At 36.4% G+C, this 24,112-nt stretch overlaps 1 protein-coding gene across 1 annotated transcript in view; it reads right to left on the reverse strand.

Moving 5' to 3' along the window:
* Window positions 1–2,931: 2,931 nt before the first annotated feature.
* LOC106135766 (vitellogenin receptor) overlaps window positions 2,932–24,112 on the reverse strand; it is a 57,645-nt gene continuing 36,464 nt past the window's right edge. Inside the window, exons 28-38 of the mRNA XM_060951417.1 lie at window positions 17,392–17,547; window positions 15,223–15,430; window positions 11,542–11,697; window positions 11,105–11,213; window positions 10,104–10,235; window positions 8,050–8,276; window positions 6,991–7,333; window positions 5,952–6,124; window positions 5,016–5,135; window positions 3,646–3,769; window positions 2,932–3,221 (exon numbers count right to left, since the gene is read on the reverse strand). Coding sequence (XP_060807400.1) covers window positions 3,069–3,221; window positions 3,646–3,769; window positions 5,016–5,135; window positions 5,952–6,124; window positions 6,991–7,333; window positions 8,050–8,276; window positions 10,104–10,235; window positions 11,105–11,213; window positions 11,542–11,697; window positions 15,223–15,430; window positions 17,392–17,547 — 1,901 coding nt within the window. The 3' untranslated portion in view covers window positions 2,932–3,068. The remainder of the gene's footprint in view (window positions 3,222–3,645; window positions 3,770–5,015; window positions 5,136–5,951; window positions 6,125–6,990; window positions 7,334–8,049; window positions 8,277–10,103; window positions 10,236–11,104; window positions 11,214–11,541; window positions 11,698–15,222; window positions 15,431–17,391; window positions 17,548–24,112) is intronic.

The following is a 24,112-nucleotide window of genomic DNA, read 5'->3' on the forward strand; positions in this document are numbered from 1 at the left end:
TTATTGTTGTCATTTGTATCTATACTGGTTTTCGTCCGCAGATCCGCCTGTGTGAAAAGTACACTTTTTTCCCACTCTGCTTAAGTCTTGGACAACAGGAAGGAAAAATAAATTAAAAATTGTACACCAAAATTAACCTTTCCGAAAAAGAACTTATTATTGATTTATTTAATTTTTTTCACTTCAATCAGGATAAGCTTTTTTACACTTCACTGTGGATCCGCAATTTAAATAAATATTTTGTTTTTTCTTACTACACTGCATTCCTTGTAAGACAATTTACTCACTTCACTGCAACTCTTTAAGCACACTCTTTTCACTACACTGCAATCTATCCCCAACTTTGCGAGAATTCTTCGTCTGAAGCGACTGCCAGATCCCGTTATCCACTTAGACTTGGTATTTCTCCAACTATGTTTCTTGAGGACTTCTTTATTGATATTTCACTTGAAACTGGAACAAATTGCTTTGTTACCTGTTTACTATTCTAGGTCGGAGTAATAACGAGAACCGCAAATTTCGTTCCTACTTTTGGGGTCGTGTATAGCTTTGCTTATGCCCTATTTTCTTATTTTTCCTTTTAATACAATTGAATTTTTAAAAATTTTAATGTTCCACATAAAGTTTACATAAAATTTTAACAGATTTCATTAAATAAAAATTATATTTTCAAAGCAAATTTTACGTAAGTTTGTCTCAGACCTTGGTTTTTGGCTAAATGATAAATATTTTTTTAAGATTTCTTCAATATCAGATAAACAATTTCAACAAATTTAACGTAATTTGATAACAAACATTGTGTATTTTCTATATGCAATAGTTTATATTACTATAAATAACAATTTTTTCGAGAAATTTAGCTTTTATTAATTGACATGAAAAAACATGGTCTGATTCTCGGCTTCGCGTTATTGAATTTTACATTAATTTCTTTAATATCACATTTTTACCTATCCATGACGGTCTGCGTTATCATCTATCAACTTTATCACAGACATTATACCTAATAATTTAATCAAAATGATGTCCCCGAAACGCTCTTGTGGGGGTGTCGTTTGATCTCGCTTCTTTTGACTTACGAAAATGTTTGATGTTCTTTCTTGAGGATTTTTATTGCCTTGGCAATATTTTCTTTTTTTTGTACGGCAGTTTGATATTCTACCCCGTGAGAACTATCCGCCATTTACTTTATTCGAGATTTTTTACATTTACGACTTTTGGATTCGAAAGATTTTGACGTCATAATAAAAAGGGAAAAGGTATGGCAAGTTACTTACCTTAGCCTTGGGGAACTATTTGCCCCCATTATCCTGAAATATATTAAAAAAAAAAACAAAAAAAAAGGTAAGTAAATTTTATTGAACATTTGAAATCGTTAAAAACATAGTTATCCTTAAATCATAAAAAATGTAATTTATTCACGACACAGTAAAATAACAAATAGTAACTATGAACATCATAGCACTTTTGATTTACTATTAACAAGAATTTATTAAATCATAGATAATAAAATTTTATAATTGTAATACAATATTTTAATTTAATGGTTATTATTAAAAGTATACATTTTACAATTGTAAAAAGTATTTTTAATATACCATTTAGTTATTACTTTTGAATATAAATGTTTACAAATCAATTAGGTATATAATAAATGACATCATTCTAGAGGTAAGTGTTATATCAAAATACTCACAAACATTAGTATTTATGATTGTTGTTTCATATCAATACTCGTATATACCTCGTTAATTATCTTGTACCATTCATTTTAACATTTTACTGCATTTAATCTTATATTTAATTAATTCAACTTGCCAACGCTTTTCGTGTTTAAGTCCTCACCACAATCTTGAACAAGTCAGGTTTTTACTCGGAGCGACTCCGGTCTGACCTCCGCAACCTTTGCAGGGGAACCTAATCCGTATTGGATCATGGTAACACATGCAGTTGCCTGAGTGTACAGGTTTCTGATTGATTTTTTCCTTCACCGTTGGAGCGTAGACTGACAATCAAATAAATTCATAGAGTTAATAAAATAATAACACTGGTCACAGATTATATAGCAAACAAAAGAGTTATTTTGATGTTTTTTTTCATGAGCTTGCTTTATAGTGGCAGTAAATTGTGATTTCTAAGCTCAGAAGATGATTTAAAACAACGTAATACTAACATTATTAAAGGTATTTTTGAATTATTGTTACATTCAAAACATTTATTTCATTACATTGGGGATTGCTAATAAATGATAGGTATTACATAAATTAAACGTATGTAGACATTGTTACTGTTACTCGAATAAATGTAGTAAAACGTTGTATCAGGACATGTTACTTAAACTTACTCGCTACATTACATATATCACATTCCATGTAAAACAGTAACTATCATGCCTTAAAATGAAATCATTAGCAGAACTATCACAATGTATAAAAAATAAATTGAATGTTAATACATTTTAAAATTGAATATCATCATATATTCTTCATAATATACTTTCAAGCAAATGTTTAGTACTTCAGTACCTACCTAGTCATAAAAGTAACAAAACAAAATTCATTTAAAATGGAAAGTGATGATCAACAAAACCTATATGAAATTATAAATACTTCACTACGTCAATTATCATTCTGTGTGCAAATAATAACATTGGTTTTATAATTAATTCGACAATAAAATTATTAACCTAATGTTAAATTTGTAAAAAATATCGTACTGTAAAAAATAAAATGAAACAATTACACAAAATGCACGCAAAACATAACCTGTTCGTATTTTTTTTATACATTTAAAACGCTCAGAGACCCTATTCCCACGCAACCAAAAAAAGTTTACAGTCAATTTTTTTTATCATATAATATTTCTGAGATTACGAATATTAAATCTGGATTATTAAAAAAAAATTGAGATTCGAATCGATTATCGAACTTTAATTCCGGCTGCATTCTTCGGTTCCGCAAACATCGGCTCTCGAAATAATACCAAAAAGTATTTTCATCCATATTTTTTTAAATTAGGGCGCGAAATTTAGGGCTTGGCAATAAAGCGTTTCGTATGCCTATTTTTTTTTATTCCGGCGTAAGAGAGCTCTGCGAGGTGACAACGCGGCTGTCCTTCTCGTCCATGTCGGACTCCGTGTCTGAAAACGCTGCAGGCGGGGACCGAGTTGTAGACGTCGTCGGCTCTGGGTCTGGCTCATTTGAAAATTCCTGGGCAGGTTGCTAAAATAAAAAAAAAATACTTTCTTTTTACTCCTGGCCATATATTATGTTTAGTACAAATTATTAGGACCATCGATTTCTCTTTTATTACATCTCAATAAAGTCGAGTCGCCCGCGACTCCGCCCACATTAAGAAAAAATCTGATCATTTTCTTTTCTCTCGGGAGTTTCAAGAAATACTCTGAATGATATTAATCCTGACTGATAAAAATATTTTAAATATTAAAATGTGTTAGATAAAAATGTATTAAATGATAAAATATCTTAAGGATAGGCTTCTTGGGATTCCTCTTGTAGGCGATAAGCTGGCACTGTCACCTGATATGTATTCAGCTTAATAAAGCTGAATACTAAACATGATCATCACACATGTGAATGAATGAAATTTCCATGAACGTCTGAGTATAAATGATACAATACATACAGCATGTGGCGTGCCTCTTCTCCTGTATCTTCGTACAGAGTTATGCCAGAAATCCCTCATGTTCTGTCGGAAATATTCCAACGGATTACTTCTAAGATTTATACGAGCCCGCGGTGAGAGTGTTCTAGAACATAAAACAATGATTTAGTGACCATATCACGTCATTATATAAGAATAGAATAGATTTATTTTGAAAATTGGATACAAGGTATCACTTAACGCTATATTACCGCTTATACGCTTATACTACCGCTTCCAAAGCGCATGTGAAGAAGAAGCGGCGGAGTCAATTTACAAATATAGGTAGATCTCTGAAATCTAAATCGTGGACGAATGCACATTGTCTACTTACATTAAAAAAAATGAATGAATGTAGAACTAATATTATTATTACTTTCCTCAAACGTTAGTCCCGGTTAAATTGTCACAAGGAGAGGCGTTAATTACTCTTTTCCGATATGATCTCATTGTATATTTTAGCACCTGGATACGTGTGTATTAAATGCAATATTTTTTGAGGTTAGATAGACTTTGAGATTCGCCAAATCTTTTATTATGCGCATTCTCTTTCACGATACATACTTGGAGATTTTTAAGGCAAAAGTGAATAGGCATATTTGTGCTTGCGTACACCATCTTAGGCCTCATCTTGCTTACATCCAGGCTGATTGAGGTCAAAAGCTTCCACTGAAAGGTTTCACTGAAATTTTGGAAGATAGGCAGCGGTCGCTTCGTGTCAAAACCAGACTTGTAGTCCTTGAGTCCAGGAACGTAGTCACAAGAGAACCCTGGGTTCCTCTTCATGAGGACGCAAGCGGGACTAACCTCAGAGAGATATCTATAGCCAGATACACAGACAGTGCCGTGTGGTTCGCGGCACTTTGAATAGGACCATTCCATCTCTTTCCCATGGACGTCATAAGAGGCGTGTTGAGGAATAGACGCTTGTATGTATCTTTGAATAAATTCTTTTTACTTTTACTTTACCATGACCATTCCATCTCTTTCCCATGGACGTCATAAGAGGCGTGTTGAGGAATAGACGCTTGTATGTATCTTTGAATAAATTCTTTTTACTTTTACTTTACTTTTTACTTGTATTTCGTGTAGCTTTCCCATGACCCAATACGGGTTAGGTTCCTCTGCAAAGGTTGAAGAGGGCAGATGGTAGTCGCTTTGTGTAGAAGCCTGACTCACCCAATCCAGGCTCATCGTCAAAAGCCATACCCGGGCTCCTCTCAAGAGATAATGAATCCGGGGTTAACAGTACAAGAAGGACCAATAAATTATTATAAGGACACTTACTGAATCCGGGGTAAACAGTACAAGAAGGACCAATAAATTAATATAATTATTATAAGGACACTTACGACGGCTCTGTTTCTATGAACTCTACGGAAGGGGAATCCGGCTGTTCCAGAGTGGTGGGAGAATCTATAGCGGAACCGGATGGGGTGGGTTCTGCGGCTGCCGCTTGTCTATATGACACACTGTAAGAATGTAAAGATGTCTAAGAATCGGTTTTAACTCTTAAACAATAGGAATACAACAAAACATCGTGAATAGGTTAGGTTCCCCTGCAAAGGTTGCGGAATCACCTCGTGTTAAAATTTGACTCAATCCATGATCTTGGTCATTGGCGAACTCTAGGTTCCTCTCCAGAGAGGTAAGGATGTTACCTGGATTAATGCCAGGTGGAACATGACCCTTAAGTTACCAAATATACTTACGTGAAGAGCAGATTAACTAACAATTTTTATTAAACTAATATGAATAACAGACCCCGAAGCGTAACGGAGGGTGCAACTGGGAGCACGCCATAATGAGAGAGAGAGAGTGTGTAAAAGTGGGTAGATAGTATAGAAATCGGAATAATGTGAATTTGTCGTCCCTGACTGAACTGATGGTAATCACCACCCTCAATCACCATAACGTTTTTTGTACTGCATCTTAATTATGATCTTTATTTCTATATACATACATATGCTCACGTCTATATCCCCTGTGGGGTAGACAGAGCCAACAGTGAAAAGACTGAATGGCCACGTTCAGCTATTTAGCTTAATGATAGAATTGAGCTGAACGTGGCCTACTAGTCTTGAAGACTGTTGGTTCTGTCTACCCCACAAGGGATATAGACGTGATCATATTGACGAAAAGAAATTTTCATAAGACATAATGTCTTGGTTGTTTATCTATATAAGTATTTACTATATCGTTGAGTTAGTATCCCATAATGCATAATATCTTTAACTAACTTACTTAGTAGCTATATATAAAAAAACATAACATGTTGAATGACTCACCCCACGTAAGTCCTATCTCTGTTCTTCCATTTTTTACAGCATAAAATCGGGCAGACGTTCCATACAATATAACCAATGCAGAAGGTAGTTGCAACAGGAATAAAGATACAGAAGACCATAATCACAAATAAACTGATAAAGGTATCGCCTGTCGAGTCGTTGAAAAGCGGCAGCTGGTAGAAAATACAATAGTGTAAATCATCATAAGTATAAACATATAACATACAAACATACATACAATCTAGTCTTTACTCTCGACGGCCTCTGTGGCGTAGCGGTAGTACGCTTGTCTGTGACACCGGAGGTCCCGGGTTCGAATCCCGACCCGGGCATGATGAGAAAAAGAAATTTTTCTGATTGGCCTGCGCCTTGGATGTTCATCGATATAAGTATTTATTATAAAATATAGTATCGTTGAGTTAGTATCTCGTAACACAAGTCTAGAGCTTACTTCGAGGCTAACTCAAGTGTAACTCAGTGTATGTATTTTGTCCCGTATATATTTATTTACCCCTTACGGGGTAGACAGAGCCAGACTTGAAAAGACTGCAAGGCCGCGGCTAGCTGTTTGGCTTCATGTTGCAATTGAGATAACGTATTTATGTTCATTAAAATAAGTATTTTTTATTAGATACAGTATACTAATACTAAATTTGGGACAAGCTCAATCTGTGTAATAAGTCCCGTACATACATACAAACATATAGTCACGTCTATATCCCTTGCGGGGTAGACAGAGCAACAGTCTAGAATAGATTGAAAGGCCACGTTCAGCTGTATGACTTTATTGGGATTCAAATAGTGACAGGTTTCTAGCGCTTACAAGAGGAATCCCAAGTTTATAAGTCGACCACTCCATCTCTTTCCTATGGATGTTGTAAAAGGCGACTAAGGGCTAGGCTTACAATCTTGAGATTCTTTTTTTAAGCGATGGGCTAGCAACCTGTCTCTATTTGAATCTCAATTCTATCACTAAGCCAAATAGCTGAGCGTGGCCTATCAGTCTTTTCAAGACTGTCAGCAATCTATTATTTATTACCTTGTTATTATCAGTTACCGCACACTTGCCATCCTTCCTCGCTATTCTGCCATTATTGCACAGACATAACGGCTTATACGCGTCCAAAACGCACAGATTCGAACACGGAACCCCGACGCACGAGTTGACAATATCGCTCCTCTGCACGCTCTCCTGTTTGATAACGAACGTGTGCGCGTGCGCCATCCTGACGATGAACGGCGTACATTTCTTGGCGCCGTACAGTTCGCAACGGCCGAGTTGAGAGGTGCGCCCGACTTGGTAGTAAATATAGTCCTCGTGGAGCGCCAAGTTGTGGGGCGCGTCGAAATGCGACTGTCCGTGGAATACTTTTTTGCTGAAACTGTAACAAAAATTTTACCCTAATACTAACTAATAGACGTGACCATATGTAGGTATGTATGTGTATACTTGATCTCGGTTGCCACTTCGGCCGCGAGAAAGCATGTCCTATGTTATTCTACATCTCACAACTTCATATTAGGTATATGTAAGCAAAATTTTATGGAGATAGATTCAGAGATTTTGACGTGAAAAACTGACAATTATACGCTTTCACATTTATAAGTAGATTTGCGTATAAGAATGTATTAATGGACGATGGAATTTAAGGACGTCCTGGCAAAGGGTCAGGTCAGGAGTACCCGAAACCGCTGAGGTTGCATGAAGAGAGTTATGAATGTGGATGAAGCGAAGGAAGTATGCAGAGATCGTGGCAAGTGGAAAGATGTGTTCTCTGCCTACCCCTCCGGGAAAGAGGCGTTATTTATGTATGTATGTAATTATGTATTTAAGTATGTATGTATGTAAGTATGAATGTAAGTATGCATGTAAGTATGTTTGTAAGTATGCATGTAAGTATGTATTTAAGTATGTATGTAAGTATGTATGTAGTAAGTAAAGGAGTACATTACAAATAAAAACAGTACAGTACAAAGGCGGGCTTATCCCTAAGTGGGATCTCTTCCAGCCAACCTGACAATAAGAGGATCATATACAAATTGTATGTAAGTATGTATGTATGCATGTATATATCTATATAAAACAACAAAAACCCACCGAGCCTCCCTGTCATAACTGATCTTAGTCAGCTTAGTGGGTCCAGTTTCAGCCACGTATAGTATCTTTTGGAACGTGTCCACCGCCAGCCCGGAACAGTTGCCGACGTACAGCAGTTCGAATATATCCTTCCCGCTGAGGGAAGCCTGCCACACCACCGACTCGCCGGCGTGCGTGACGCAGTAGAACATGCGGGCGGAGCTCGGGTCCACCACTAGTGATGTTACCTGGTTGCAGAAAAAGTATCGATAGAAAAGGATACATATATAGATAGATCCTTAGTTATACTATTCCATTACATACATACGTACATATGGTCACGTCTATATCCCTTGCGGGGTAGACAGAGCCAACAGTCTTGAGAAGACTGAATGGTCACGTTCAGCTATTTTGCTTAATGATAGAATTGAGATTCAAATAGTGACAGGTTGCTAGCACATCGCCTAAAAAGAATCCTAAGTTTGTAAGCCTATCCCTTAGTCGCCTTTTACGACATCCATGGGAAAGAGATGGAGTGATCCTATTCTTTTATGTATTGGTGCCAGGAACCACACGGCACATACTATTCCATTCCATTCCTCAATTCTAGTATAAAGTGGCCTTTCGGTTTTTCAAGACTATTGGCTCTGTCTACCCCGTAAGGGATATAGACGTGAAAATATGTAAGTATCTATGTATGTAGACCCTTAGTTTTTGATGTCGTAACATTGAAGTTAGGACCAATGTCAACAAGGAAAATGTTTTGTTCTGTATCGTCAAGTCAAAATTACCTCAAACCGACGGGACTGCATGAACAGATTGACGGATTTTGATGATGCAAAAGAGGGACCGAGACAGGTAAGAGGTATACCTGCCTGTATGTACTCTTACATTTGCCAGTTCAGTTCCGTTGCAAAACAGGCTACAAGTTGTCGTAGCTGTCTATGAGTCTACAAGTCTTCGTAGCTGTCTACGAGTCTACAAGTTGTCGTAGCTGTCTACGAGTCTACAAGTCGTCGTAGCTGCCTACGAGTTTACAAGTCGTCGTAGATGTCTACGAGTCTACAAGTTGTCGTAGCTGTCTACGAGTCTACAAGTCGTCGTAGCTGTCTACGAGTCTACAAGTCGTCGTAGCTGTCTACGAGTCTACAAGTCGTCGGAGATGTCTACGTGTCTACAAGTTGCCGTAGCTGTCTGATTCTACGAGAGTCTACAAGATATCGTAGCTGTCTACAAGTCGTCGTAGCTGTCTACGAGTCTACAAGTTGTCATAGCTGTTAAGACTGTACAAGATGTCGTAACTGCCTACATGTCTACAAGATGTCGTAGTTGCCTAAAAGTTGTCTTGGCTGTCTACAAGACAGCTGCGACAATTTGTAGCCTGTTTTGCGTACACACAGCGATCCTACCTCTTTCTGGAGGAGTAGGCAGTGACCACCATTTAACACTTTCGCTGTCATTGACTTGTCAAATGAAATACACATGTCGCCAAAATCCAAAATTGTTTTTTCTTAGTTTTTCCTCTCAATTGATGGTAAGTGCCGATGGAGACGAAAATTTGATCATGTTTCTTACTGTGGCGACATCTCTACGCCACTCGTCACAACATCAAATCACACAACAACTGTCAATCATCACGAAGAAATTGACGCGCTCAACCAATAACAGCGAAGAATCTAAATCGCGATTTCAAAGATTTCATGGATTGGAGCTATATATACAACCTCCGACACAACATCGTCTGTCGCGCGGTTCCCCAGGCGTCACACCTAGCCTGGCGGAAGATCTTCCCTTTGATGGCGGTCGAGCACATTCAAAGTAATTCCGCTATGTTAAGATAGGTACTGACTACTTGCCACATCTAGTAAGTTAATATTCATGTAATGCTGTTTGAACTACAATTATTTTATTTTCTACCCACTAAGTGTTCGATTTTATTTAAGTAAGCGCACTTTAACATTGTAGATACATAAATGTTTGTTTTTTTAATGTTCTCATTGTAAGTGAATGTAATTCTTTGTGAGAAATAAAGTTCTTAAACCACAGAGCCGAATCATCGCCCCCGCTACACTTACCTTAACCCGCCCCATGAGCGGCAGCCTCTGCAGCCTGGCGCATTTCATCAGCTCGACGTTGCACACCCGTATGCAGCTGTCCGGGCCCTCGTCAGAGAAGTAAACGTTGCCGGTTACCCAATCCACAGCAACCTGAAGATAAATTTATTATCATACAAATTTCTATCCTGCTACTATTATAAAGGCGAAAGTTTGTATGGATGTATGGATGTTTGTTAATCTTTCACGCAAAAACTACTGAACCGATTACCATGAAATTTGGTATGTAGGTAGCTGAAGACCCAGAATAATACATAGGCTACTTTTTATCCCAGAGTTCCCGCGGGATTGATAGGGTTTCCATGCGGACGAAGTCGCGGGCGGCCTCTAGTCTAATATATTTAAACGAGCAATTCTTGTATATATATAATCAGGATCTCGGAAACGGCTCCAACGATTTTCATGAAAGTTACAGATTAGGGGCTTTTCGGCTCGAGGAATCGATTTATCAAGGTCCTAGGTTCGAGAAAAGCTAGGTTCCCAAGATATATAAACATTAAATGTCTTAAAAGGCGACTAAGGGACGGGCTTAAAAACTTGGGATTCCACCCGTAGGCGATGGGCCAGCAATCTGTCACTTTTTGAATCTCAATTCTATCAACGCTGGATACAGACGTGACTATTATGTATGTATGTGAATTTCTATGTGAAGAGTTAGTCTCTGCCTACCCCTCCGGGAAAGAGACGTGATTTTATGTATGTATGTAAGTATATATGTATGTAAGTATGTATGTTATATGTATGTATGTAAGTATGTATGTAACATGTTATATGTATGTAGATATAGGTACATCTGTATGTTCGAAAATTTCAACTTTCCAACTAACACGGTTCATGAGACACAGTGCGGTGACAGACAGACTTAGGTACAGCGAATTCGTGCACAACGAAGTCTCAATATTAGCTTTCAGTTTTAACTCATTGCGTGCGGAGTCCAAAAAAAGAGAATTGATCATTGTTACCCTGGTTGGTTCACCAATGTTGGTGATGACAGTGACATTGGTCCTGTCCGGCCCAGTAACCACAACCAGCTTCTGTCTATCAGGTACGGCCACGTACAAATTGTTGCGTCTGAAAACAATATTATATTAATATAATCATAGTTTAATATTAATAATTTTAAAACTACAGCGTTGTATAAATGATTTTAATACGATTTGTTAATTGTGTGCCGTGTGGTTCCTGGTACCAATAAAAAAGAAGAATATGACCGCTAGTTCTCTTTTCCATGGATGTCGTAAAAGGCGACTAAGGGATAGTAGTCTTATAAACTTCTCTTTTATCTTCTTCTTCTTCTCTCTGAATGAGTGAATGAACGAATGAATGAATGAGTGAATGAGTGAATGGAGGAATGAATGAATGAGTGAATGAACGAATGAAAAAAATAATTTTTACATACCTATAATCGATATCAATGTCGGTAAGCCTCGTTGAAGTCTCGTCCACATACTCAATGTGGGGCAATCCCTTCACGGTCACGGATTGCACCACATTACTGGATACGAACACGATTTCCATTTCACCCCTGAGCGCTTTACATCTGTGGTGGTCTGACCTGGTAATAAGAGATACAGGTTTATAAAAGTACGGCTCTAAATATAAAATTAGGACGGTGCAATGAAGAAAAGAAGACAGTCTCATGTAATCTTTAGCGACAAGACAAGTTTTTTCTTATATTCTCTGTGCAGAATGTTTGTAAAATTTTATATAAAATCTCTGATATGAAAACCAACGTTCCTTATGGTTTTGTCTTTATTCTTGTATCAATCTACATGTCACTGGCCAGTTAGAGAAATTGAATATCTTTTTTGTTTCATAATGGAACCTAAAGAAAATTATTCAAAATTGTATTACGACGCAATAGTTCACGAGTGCATGTTTATATTCAATAAATAAATAAGAACATATATTGTTAAATCCAGTGCAATAATACAGATTTCATAGTTTCAAGTATCAAAAGTTTATTTATACCGGCTTAATTCCCCTTTGTTTTAAGTGACAAACTTATTCATTAGTTCATCGTCAAACATTCTCTTTTTTTTGTAAAAAATTGTAGCGCTCAACCAATAGCAGCGGAGAATCTAAATCGCGCAAACAAAGATTTCACGGATTGGCGCCTAAATACATCCTCATACACAACATCGTCAGAGCCGCGGAGGTATAACACCTCTCTCATCTCTTCAGTGTTTCACTCTTGACAGAGTGGTCGTGGTTTTATGATGATGCGTCTTCTTTGGATAATGCAGCCCCAGCGATGCGCCTCCATTTGTTGCGGTCTTCAGCGTTACGGGAACATTGGACTATAGATGCTTGTGTCACAACTTTTATTGACTCTGTCCAACGCGTAGGTGATCGACCGCGTGACCGCTTGCCCTCCACTTGCCCTTGGTATAACATCTAGCCTGGTGGAATATCTTGGCGCTTGAGCATAATCATCGCTCAGCTACACTATCATTATAAAAAAGTTGCTGTGTTCGTTTGTATGTCCGCTTTGCACGCTCACATCCACCTTACCAGCCTTCATAAAATTTAGCACACATGTTTAAGAAACTGAAGTAAGTACTTTATGCACAATTTCTTTTATCCCGGTAAAACTACTGTGTGCGTGGTTTATGCGTAGTATTAAAAATTTAATGGCTACTAAGGGATAGGTATATAAACTTGGGATTCTTCTTTTAGGCGACGGGCTAACAACCTGTCACTTTAAATGAATAATTCTATCAGTAAGCCAAACAGCTGAACGTGGCCTATTAGTATTTTCAAGACTGTTGGCTGTGGTCTACCCCGCAAAGGATATAGACGTGATAATATGTATGTATTAAAAAATGTAATACGAGTGAAGTCGCGGGTAAGATTTTTCTATAAACTAGATTTTACTCGCAGCTTCGCCCGCGTGATTTTGGCGCCACCTACAATAAATACATGTTTTTCGCAAATCCCATGGAAACTTTAGTTTTTGCCAGGATGAAATGTTCTTCTCCAGACATTCAATTATATATACCTACGCAATATTTTCAATAACATTGTTTCATAAGATACCGCGTGAAGAGTCAACAAACAAACAAATAAACTTACTTTCATATTAGTTGGGATAAACTGAACTCTATGTGGTAATATTTTTAAAACATCGTTGTAAAACTTCCACGTATTATTTAAAAACAATTGTTATTACCTACTTTCCCGAATACCATAAATGCATTTACCCATACTACATTCCTATTCTTATTCATTTCGTAGGTATACAATTTGACGTTAATCTTAAACCTTAAATAAGATACCTATAGTTAATGGTAACTAATAAATGCCTCATAAAGTCATCGGCATGATAAGGAAATTACCATTATTTTTTTTTTATTTAGAGAATATACATAGGTACGTAAAATCACCTAACGGGGTAGACAGAGTCAACATATGGTTATATACTTGGGATTCCTCTTTAAGGCGATGGGCTAGCAACCTGTCACTATTTGAATCTCAATTTTATTATTAAGCCAAGCAGCTGAGCGTGGCCTTTCAATCTCTTGATGACGTGATTATATTTTATGTTATTTAATAAAACAAATTTTTGGTTTACAAGAAATCAAATTCAATGCAAAATTTACAAAGTTTAACATAAAGAGTCATCTTTCTACCTGAACTAATAGTTATAAGATAAGGTTCCGACCCTCATTAATGATGGACTGTTTATTGTCTAGACTCATTTCCGGGACTTCTATTGTTAAACAAAGACAGGTACAAACTTGAATCATTGGCGAAATTCCAAAATTCCCCCCTCTATTGGTAGACCTCGGCAGGAGCTTCGTTATTCGATCGTGGTCGCTCGAGGCGTGAAGTGGTTCCAAATTTCGCTCTCAAAATGTGAACTTTTGTGTTAAAATTGTTTAAAAAATTATACCGAATAAATGAAAGTGATAATCATGTGAATCCCGGCTGCGATGTGATGTGAGTATTGTTTCTTTTTTGGATTTTTTTACTTTATTTACTACTTATTTTCGAGACCAACAGGGTCTGTCTACCCCGTAAGGGATATTATAAGAGGTGATATTATGTATATATGTATGTATACCTGTATTTTATTTTCTTTTCCATGAAAAATTTTAGTCAATTTGAGTTTTAAATTCATTAAGTTTCGGTTTCTGGTTTTTTGGATTGCCTTTCCGTTTCTAGTTTTAAATACATATCTTTTTTTTATTTAAATGATGCAAAATCTAAAGAAGTTTAGATTAAAGAGTTTTAAAATGTAACAATCAATATGTTGAATTATTTATAGGTGTGTTCATTAGTTTTTTTTTAGTCGACAGGTTTTTTAATGAGAGTTTTTAATTATTTTTTTATATGTATAAATTTTATTTACAATCTCAGATTCCCGCTGTTTCGTGGTAATTTTTACGATTTATTTGTTGATTGTTTATTGTCTAATGTTGTTTAATGTAAATTAAATAACTGGCAAAAGTATCGAACTCTATTAGGACTGTTGTCGAATTCGTTTCGTTGTTTACATCTTAAGGTAATCCACACAACATCAATAAAAATGATGCAAACTGATTACATTCATGTGTATACGGAATTAAAAAAAATCATACTAATATACCGCATGCTCATAAAGTATGACAGCATGCATAGATTTAATAAATGTTGCGTGTGCTTTTAAAATTTCTTTTTGTTGATACGAGTAGATTAATAGTGTGCCGTGTGGTTCCCGGCAACAATATAAAAAATAATAGGAGATAAGAATCCTCAGTTTAAAAGCCTATTACTTAGTCGCCTCTTACGACATCCACGGGAAATGAGATGGAGTGCACATTTCCCGTGGATGTCGTTAGAGGCGACCAAGGGATAGGCTTTTAAACTTAGGATTCTTTAGGCGATGGGCTAGCATGTTAGCTACCTGTCACTATTTGAATCTCAATTCTATCATAAAGCCAAACAGCTGAACGTGGTCTGTCAATCTCTTCAGGACTGTTGTCCCCGTCTACCCCGCAAGGGGTAAAGACGTGACTATTTGTATGTATGAGATGTAAATTAGTTAAATTTCTTCTTGCGTTTCATAAAGAATCGTTCTTCGTAAATCTGTATTTACCTTAAAGCGTATCCATGGTAACAGGAGCACAAATAAGATCCCCTGACATTGTAGCAGTACTGCGGGCACACGTCGTTCTCGCATTCGTCCACATCGACACAGGACCGACCGTCTCTGTACAAGGTCTGGCCTTCAGGGCAGAAGCAGACGGGGCCGGAGGGCGTGGCGTGGCAGAAGTAGTCGCAGGTGTGGTTCTTGCACGCCGTTTCTGTAATTCAATCAAATTGTGTTTGTCAATCATAGACGTATGTAGATTGAGTGGTTCAACATGACAGTGTTGTCACCTTGGCTGTTAAACATATTCATGGATTGTTGTTTTACAGATTAAACGAGAATTAAGTGTGAATTTGTGACTCGTCAATTTGTATTCTCTATGGGGAATTACTGATGATTAGGTTACACTAATGTTATCAGGACAGGAGTTACTAGTTAAATATATGTATGAAGCTTTTAATTTGAAAAGAATGAAAGTATCGGTGAGTTAGTTATCTCGTCTCAAATTTACTTCAAGACTAACAAACTCAATCTGTGTAAATTGTGTTTTTTGTATTTCAATTTATTTTAATTTTTCTTGCTAAAAAGAAATATACGTGGCGTTATAAATTAGGCGTATCTAGTGCGTCGTAAGTCCCTAATAGATGAACCGATTTTGATTTAATTATGTTTTTTGTTTGGAGTGTTTTTAGCTATGAGTAATGATTTGAAGTAAAATGACTTGATCAGTAGATCACTATGACAAAATTGTGTCTGGGGTTTTCAATTCACATTGTCTGGTTTCAAAGGAACAATTTGCTTTATAGGCTATTTGTCACGCTTTTCTTGGTTTTTTTGTTATTTGTGCACTTGTGGTCTTTTTTGTACGTAAAAATACAATTGATTTGTGCTTCATGTAAAAAAATTATTAAATTTTTGTTCTAAAAGTTTTCTATGAAGAGCTATGCAGCTATGAGCTATGAAGAGTTATGCTAAATTACTTAAGTATGTTTTAGTTTTTCGTCGTTGTCTTTTTTGATTCTAACTTGGAAACGCCTGCTTTTTAAGTATTTGCGAACTATACAATATATAAAATATGACACTGTATGATTAACAACGTGTTTCTTACTGGACACAGTAGTTTATGCTCCTCGCATGACTCCGCATGAGCCACTGTGTCTGATATAATATTTTTGGATTACAGGTACTTTTGGAATGGAAGACCGTGTGGAATCTGGATAAGCTCATCTGATACTTCTGTTAAAGTTGAAATCAGTGTGCTAATATCAACCCCAGAAGCTGCTAAAGCGGTCAGGAGGTTCATGGCTGAGAGGATTTGCAACTTAGCGATCCTGGAAGCCAATTTTGGATCGAGAGGACCCGAAAGCAATGCTGATCAGCATGCCAAATACACTTCAGTTTCAAGGAAAGGTTATAATTTTAAAGACGTCAATTTCGATCCGGCCGGTTACATCCAAAGTGTCCACCATATTTCTAATGAAAAAAAAACACAGATAGCCATTTTTCAGAACATATTTGCACGCCAAAGAAGTTAATACTTTAATTAAAAAATTCCAAAATGCAGGTAAACATCAACATAATTCGCAACGGGATAATTTGTCTCCCGGAAGAGCCTACAATGTTGCGGGATCCCTTTTATTCGACTAATTTTTTTGTCCTATTTTAGTTTGGCATAACGATTTACGCATACAATTTTTTGTCATAATAGTTTTTTGACATAATTGGTTTTGGCATACTATTTCAATAGACCTAAATATAGTTTAGTTAATTTATTTTTTGCGCGGAGCAGATGTAGTGTAATGCGCTATAAGGCGAGTACTTCTTAGGTTAGATAAGGTTATGCTAATAGTAGGTATGCTTAAAGAAATATGCCTAAAAAGTTATGCCAAATAATATTAGGTTAGGCTAAACAAAGGTATGCCATGTAAAATTATGACACAATTTTATGCTAATAGATAGAGAACCCAATGTTGCCCGCTATAATCTCAAAGTATAATTAACTTACTGTTTCATATAGTAATTTATGATTATTTAGGATATTTATAAATAAAACACATTCGAGCTTCGCTTGCATGATAACGCAATGCCAAACTGATTTATTGCGTTGTATGTCCGTTACAAACTGTTAGTCTATCTCTCTTGACAATGACATTGACACTAATAAGACACACTTACCACATTGCCCATCCTCGTCTGTGCCATCGGAACAATGGATCGTCTTGTCACAGACTTCCTTCCACTCCAAACACTGCGAGCTGTTGCACAAGAAACCGTTGCGGCATTGGTCTCTCGGTAACACCGTCCTTGGCTGAATATACGAAGTACGGTTTACTGGAATGAAAAATCTTGTGTTTTAGTTATGTTAAAAACTTTTTTTATACTTTACATTGTAATTTTTTATTTCCGATATCAAAATGTTGTTGTCTTACATCTGAGGGGTTAGTGCGAGTTTTACTCGATCAAACGCGGCGAGCAAGTAAACGCGAATTTGTGTGAGATTTGATCAGGGCCACCTAGTGGTAACGCGATGGCACTAATGCAATACCATACAATTTCGTGATTACTTGCTCGACGCGTTTGATCGAGTAAAACTCGCGCTAACCCCCCTATAAGGGAAAGGCGCGAGCACAAACCTCGACGGACTTGCTCAAACACTCAAGTAACACTTGGTTCAACTCTAACTTTCTTCTGCTCTTCAAATTAAATGATACGCTCAGGAAATTTCGTGACAACTGATAAATTTGTATCAAAGTAGGAGACAATGACGAAATTTCCAGAATCGGAGATATTTCATTTGTGCTATCGGTGTCTGCAGATTCCGGATACTGTTTCCTTGATGGTCTGTCTTCTGTTAGTTCTTGCTGTTCACTGTCTTCTGCTGGTTCTGATTGTTCACTTTCCCTGGCTTTATCAGCCATCATTGCCCTAAACCTTATCGTTTTAATTTAAACTGCAAGATAGTTTCTAAATATTTCTTCCATGCTGAAATTTGTTCCGAAAAGCGATAAATAAGAACTTGCCGTCGTGAACAGTATTGCGATATCGGAGATATCAAATTTATGTCATCGGTCTCTGCAAATTCCGGAGACTGGTTCCTTGATGCTCTATCTTCTGTTGGTTCTTGTTGTTCACTTTCTCTGGCTTTATCGTCATCATTGGCCGAATCTTATCGTTTTAATTAAATCTGCAAGATAATTTCCAGAAATTTCTTCAATGCTTAATTTTTTTAAGAAATTTTTCAATTGAATCCTTTCTTCTTGTTCTTAAATGTTTTCTTTTGGTTCTGGTTGTTCACTTTCTCTGGCTTTATTGTCATCATTGCCAGACCAAAGACCGCAGTTTAACTAAACGGGACCAAATTTTATTTAGTTATACTGCGGCTTTAGTTAAAATAAATATAAAATATATATTTGGAAACCATTTTATTTTTTTTTTCATATTGAAATCTGGTCTGTATATTGTACCACAAAATTGTTTTTAATTTTTGGTTATTTTTATTTTCAAAATCGGGAAATTTGTGCCTTTTTTACTTTGCACAACCTTTAAGGTAAGCCTTAAACTTTTCCATTTTCATGATTTTTTAAAAAGCATATGATGTACGATGTGTACAATTTTTTTTCTTACTTTTTGTACATGATTCCAGTATTTTGGTCAGATCTATCCTTGCAAATTTATTTTTGCTTACTTTTTCATTTACTTTTAATGCATTGCTATTTCTGCTTTCAAGAGCCGTTCGTCTTTACCTAAGTGGAATCCTTCGTCCTCGCGAAGACCCACAGACGAGCAATGCAAAGGTTCATATGACCACAAACTCCATATTTGGCACAATATTTTTTTCTTCATACCGAGTTGCATTTCTTCGCCATAAATGAAGCCTACCGTGTTGCGACGACATAAACGAACTTTTCGTCCGTAAATATCCCTTTTTTCCAGTCAAAAACCAAATACTGCCGAGCAAATTCTCAACGTTTTTGCTTATTTATTTCGGATAAATACGGCTTTCTTGCTGGCTGTCTGTGGTGTAGTACCTCACGGTGCAAACTCGACGAACAGTAACCACTGATGTGTCGAACTGTTCCGCGAATGTTCAGTGATATGTAGTTTCTAAATATTTCTTCCATGCTGTAATTTGTTCCGAAAATTGAAGCAAATGACACGGTTCCTAAAAGCGATAAATAATAACACGCTGTCGCGTTAAGTATTGCGATATTGGAGATATTTTGATCTTGTATCGGTGTCTGCAAATCCAGAGACTGGTTCCTTGATGCTCTGTCTTCTGTTGGTTCATGCTGTTCACTGTCTTTCGCTGGTACTGATTGTTCACTTTCCCTCGCTTTATAGCCATCATTGCCCTAAACCTTATCGTTTTAATTTAAACTGCAAGATAGTTTCTAAATATTTCTTCCATGCTGAAATTTGTTCCGAAAGGGAGGCAAATGACGCGGTTCCAAAAAGCGATAAATAAGAACTTGCCGTCGTGAACAGTATTGCGATATCGAAGATATCAAATTTATGTCATCGGTCTCTGCAAATTCCGGAGACTGGTTCCTTGATGCTCTATCTTCTGTTGGTTCTTGTTCTTAAATGTTTTCTTTTGGTTCTGGTTGTTCACTTTCTCTGGCTTTATTGTCATCATTGCCAGATCAAACACCGCAGTTTAACTAAACGGGACCAAATTTTATTTAGTTATACTGCGGCTTTAGTTAAAATAAATATAAAATATATATTCGGAAACCATTTCAATTTTTTTTTCATATTGAAATCTGGTCTGTATTTTAATTTTTGGTATTTTTTTTCAAAAACGGGAAATTTGTGCCTTTTTTACTTTGCACAACCTTTAAGGTAAGCCTTAAACTTTTCCATTTTCATGATTTTTTAAAAAGTATATGATGTACGAAGTGTACAATTTTTTTTCTTACTTTTTGTACATGATTCCAGTATTTTGGTCAGATCCATCCTTGCAAATTTATTTTTGCTTACTTTTTCATTTACTTTTAATGCATTGCTATTTCTGCTTTCAAGAGCCGTTCGTCTTTACCTAAGTGGAATCCTTCGTCCTCGCGAAGACCCACAGACGAGCAATGCAAAGGTTCATATGACCACAAACTCCATATTTGGCACAATATTTTTTTCTTCATACCGAGTTGCATTTCTTCGCCATAAATGAAGCCTACCGTGTTGCGACGACATAAACGAACTTTTCGTCCGTAAATATCCCTTTTTTCCAGTCAAAAACCAAATACTGCCGAGCAAATTCTCAACGTTTTTGCTTATTTATTTCGGATAAATACGGCTTTCTTGCTGGCTGTCTGTGGTGTAGTACCTCACGGTGCAAACTCGACGAACAGTAACCACTGATGTGTCGAACTGTTCCGCGAATGTTCAGTGATATGTAGTTTCTAAATATTTCTTCCATGCTGTAATTTGTTCCGAAAATTGAAGCAAATGACGCGGTTCCTAAAAGCGATAAATAATAACACGCTGTCGCGTTAAGTATTGCGATATTGGAGATATTTTGATCTTGTATCGGTGTCTGCAAATCCAGAGACTGGTTCCTTGATGCTCTGTCTTCTGTTGGTTCATGCTGTTCACTGTCTTTCGCTGGTACTGATTGTTCACTTTCCCTCGCTTTATAGCCATCATTGCCTTAAACCTTATCGTTTTAATTTAAACTGCAAGATAGTTTCTAAATATTTCTTCCATGCTGAAATTTGTTCCGAAAGGGAGGCAAATGACGCGGTTCCAAAAAGCGATAAATAAGAACTTGCCGTCGTGAACAGTATTGCGATATCGTAGATATCAAATTTATGTCATCGGTCTCTGCAAATTCCGGAGACTGGTTCCTTGATGCTCTATCTTCTGTTGGTTCTTGTTCTTAAATGTTTTCTTTTGGTTCTGGTTGTTCACTTTCTCTGGCTTTATTGTCATCATTGCCAGACCAAAGACCGCAGTTTAACTAAACGGGACCAAATTTTATTTAGTTATACTGCGGCTTTAGTTAAAATAAATATAAAATATATATTTGGAATCCATTTTATTTTTTTTTTTCATATTGAAATCTGGTCTGTATATTGTACCACAAAATTGTTTTTAATTTTTGGTTATTTTTATTTTCAAAATCGGGAAATTTGTGCCTTTTTTACTTTGCACAACCTTTAAGGTAAGCCTTAAACTTTTCCATTTTCATGATTTTTTAAAAAGCATATGATGTACCATGTGTACAATTTTTTTCCTTACTTTTTGTACATGATTCCAGTATTTTGGTCAGATCCATCCTTGCAAATTAATTTTTGCTAACTTTTTCATTTACTTTTAATGCATTGCTATTTCTGCTTTCAAGAGCCGTTCGTCTTTACCTAAGTGGAATCCTTCGTCCTCGCGAAGACCCACAGACGAGTAATGCAAAGGTTCATATGACCACAAACTCCATATTTGGCACAATATTTTTTTCTTCATACCGAGTTGCATTTCTTCGCCATAAATGAAGCCTACCGTGTTGCGACGACATAAACGAACTTTTCGTCCGTAAATATCCCTTTTTTCCAGTCAAAAATCAAATACTGCCGAGCAAATTCTCAACGTTTTTGCTTATTTATTTCGGATAAATACGGCTTTCTTGCTGGCTGTCTGTGGTGTAGTATCTCACGGTGCAAACTCGACGAACAGTAACCACTGATGTGTCGAACTGTTCCGCGAATGTTCAGTGATATGTAGTTTCTAAATATTTCTTCCATGCTGTAATTTGTTCCGAAAATTGAAGCAAATGACGCGGTTCCTAAAAGCGATAAATAATAACACGCTGTCGCGTTAAGTATTGCGATATTGGAGATATTTTGATCTTGTATCGGTGTCTGCAAATCCAGAGACTGGTTCCTTGATGCTCTGTCTTCTGTTGGTTCTTGCTGTTCACTGTCTTTCGCTGGTACTGATTGTTCACTTTCCCTGGCTTTATAGCCATCATTGCCCTAAACCTTATCGTTTTAATTTAAACTGCAAGATAGTTTCTAAATATTTCTTCCATGCTGAAATTTGTTCCGAAAGGGAGGCAAATGACGCGGTTCCAAAAAGCGATAAATAAGAACTTGCCGTCGTGAACAGTATTGCGATATCGAAGATATCAAATTTATGTCATCGGTCTCTGCAAATTCCGGAGACTGGTTCCTTGATGCTCTATCTTCTGTTGGTTCTTGTTCTTAAATGTTTTCTTTTGGTTCTGGTTGTTCACTTTCTCTGGCTTTATTGTCATCATTGCCAGATCAAACACCGCAGTTTAACTAAACGGGACCACATTTTATTTAGTTATACTGCGGCTTTAGTTAAAATAAATATAAAATATATATTCGGAAACCATTTCAATTTTTTTTTCATATTGAAATCTGGCCTGTATTTTAATTTTTCCATTTTCATGATTTTTTAAAAAATAAAACCAGCAAAGGAAAGAGAATACAGCTAGTATTCTCTTTCCTTTGCTGGTTGTTCACTTTCTCTGGCTTTATCGTCGCCATTGCCCAGGTTTTGTCATTTAAATTTAAACTGCGAGATAGTTTCTAATTATTTCTTTCATGCTGAAATTTATTCGGAAAAGGCAGGCAAATGACGCAGTTCCGAAAAGCATTAAATAAGAACTGGCCGGCGTGAACAGTATTGCGAAATCGGAAAATGGTTTTTATTTTTGGCATTTATTTTTCCAAAGTCGGTAAATTTACGATTTTTTTTCTTTGCACAGGGCTCAAGGTGTGCTTAAAACTTTCCCATTTTCGTCCTTTTCAAAGTGTACAAAGTTTTTCTTTTTTTTTATTTTTGTACATGATTCGAGTATTTTTTTGAGATCCATCCTTGCAATTTTATTTTTGCTTATTTTTTCATTTACTTTTAATGCATTTCTATTTCTGCTTTTAAGAGGCGTCAGAGATGCATCAACTTGACCACGTTAAGTATGTTTCCTTTGTTTCTTCATTTTCATCGTCGCAATCCTATTTGTATTTGTAAATTTTACTGTTTTCTTAACTGCGAGATAGTTTCTAAATATTTCTTTCATGCTGAAATTTATTCCGAAAAGGCAGGCAAATGACGCGGTTCCGAAAAGCGTTAAATAAGAACTGGCCGACGTGACTAGTATTGCGAAATCGGAGACATTTTATTTATGTTATCGGTGTCTGCAAATTCCCGAGACTGGTTCCTTGATGCTCTGCCTTCTGTTGGTACTGTTGGTAAACTATAATTATATTCCGATAAGTTTTTAAAGAATTACAATGTTATGGGACTGTAGAGAAACATTAACCTTTACAAATTTAACTTATTCCCAAAGTAAAAGTTACCTCTACATGCAATACATTTAATATATTATCCAGTTAATATATAGTCCAGTTTTTGATTATATATCGTTTAAATTGTATAATTACTGTTAATCGACCTTCTAACGCACTACTAACAGCTGACGCTGATAACATTTCTTCACCCTCCACGGAGACAATGATGTCACCAACTCGAATCTGGTCACAATCACCACCATGAGAGAACACAGCGTCTGCGTAAGCTCCTGGGTATATATCAGTCATACAGTAATCTCTGTAGCTTGGGGCATTTCACGCGAAGCGGACAGGCAAAATAGGGTGAGGTTCTGGATTTTGTTTATATTCTGGTTAGTTATACTCCCAGCAGATATGGAAGTGCACACAAAATATTTTTTTCGTCCGAAGCTTTTTTGCCGAATTATGAGCTTTTGAAAAAATACGTTTTAAGAATTCCGTGATTTTTGGATGCCCATTACTTTCTATAAATCAATTTGTTAAAAATAAAAATTAAATGGTTTCTTATAGTTAAAAGAGTGGAAATTTAGATTTTTTTATGGAATTCTAAATTTGATTTTTTTTTTCGTATAGTAAACCGGAAATGA

The sequence above is a fragment of the Amyelois transitella genome, chromosome 24, assembly GCF_032362555.1.
Source record: "Amyelois transitella isolate CPQ chromosome 24, ilAmyTran1.1, whole genome shotgun sequence".
NCBI classification, from domain to species: Eukaryota; Metazoa; Arthropoda; class Insecta; order Lepidoptera; family Pyralidae; genus Amyelois; species Amyelois transitella.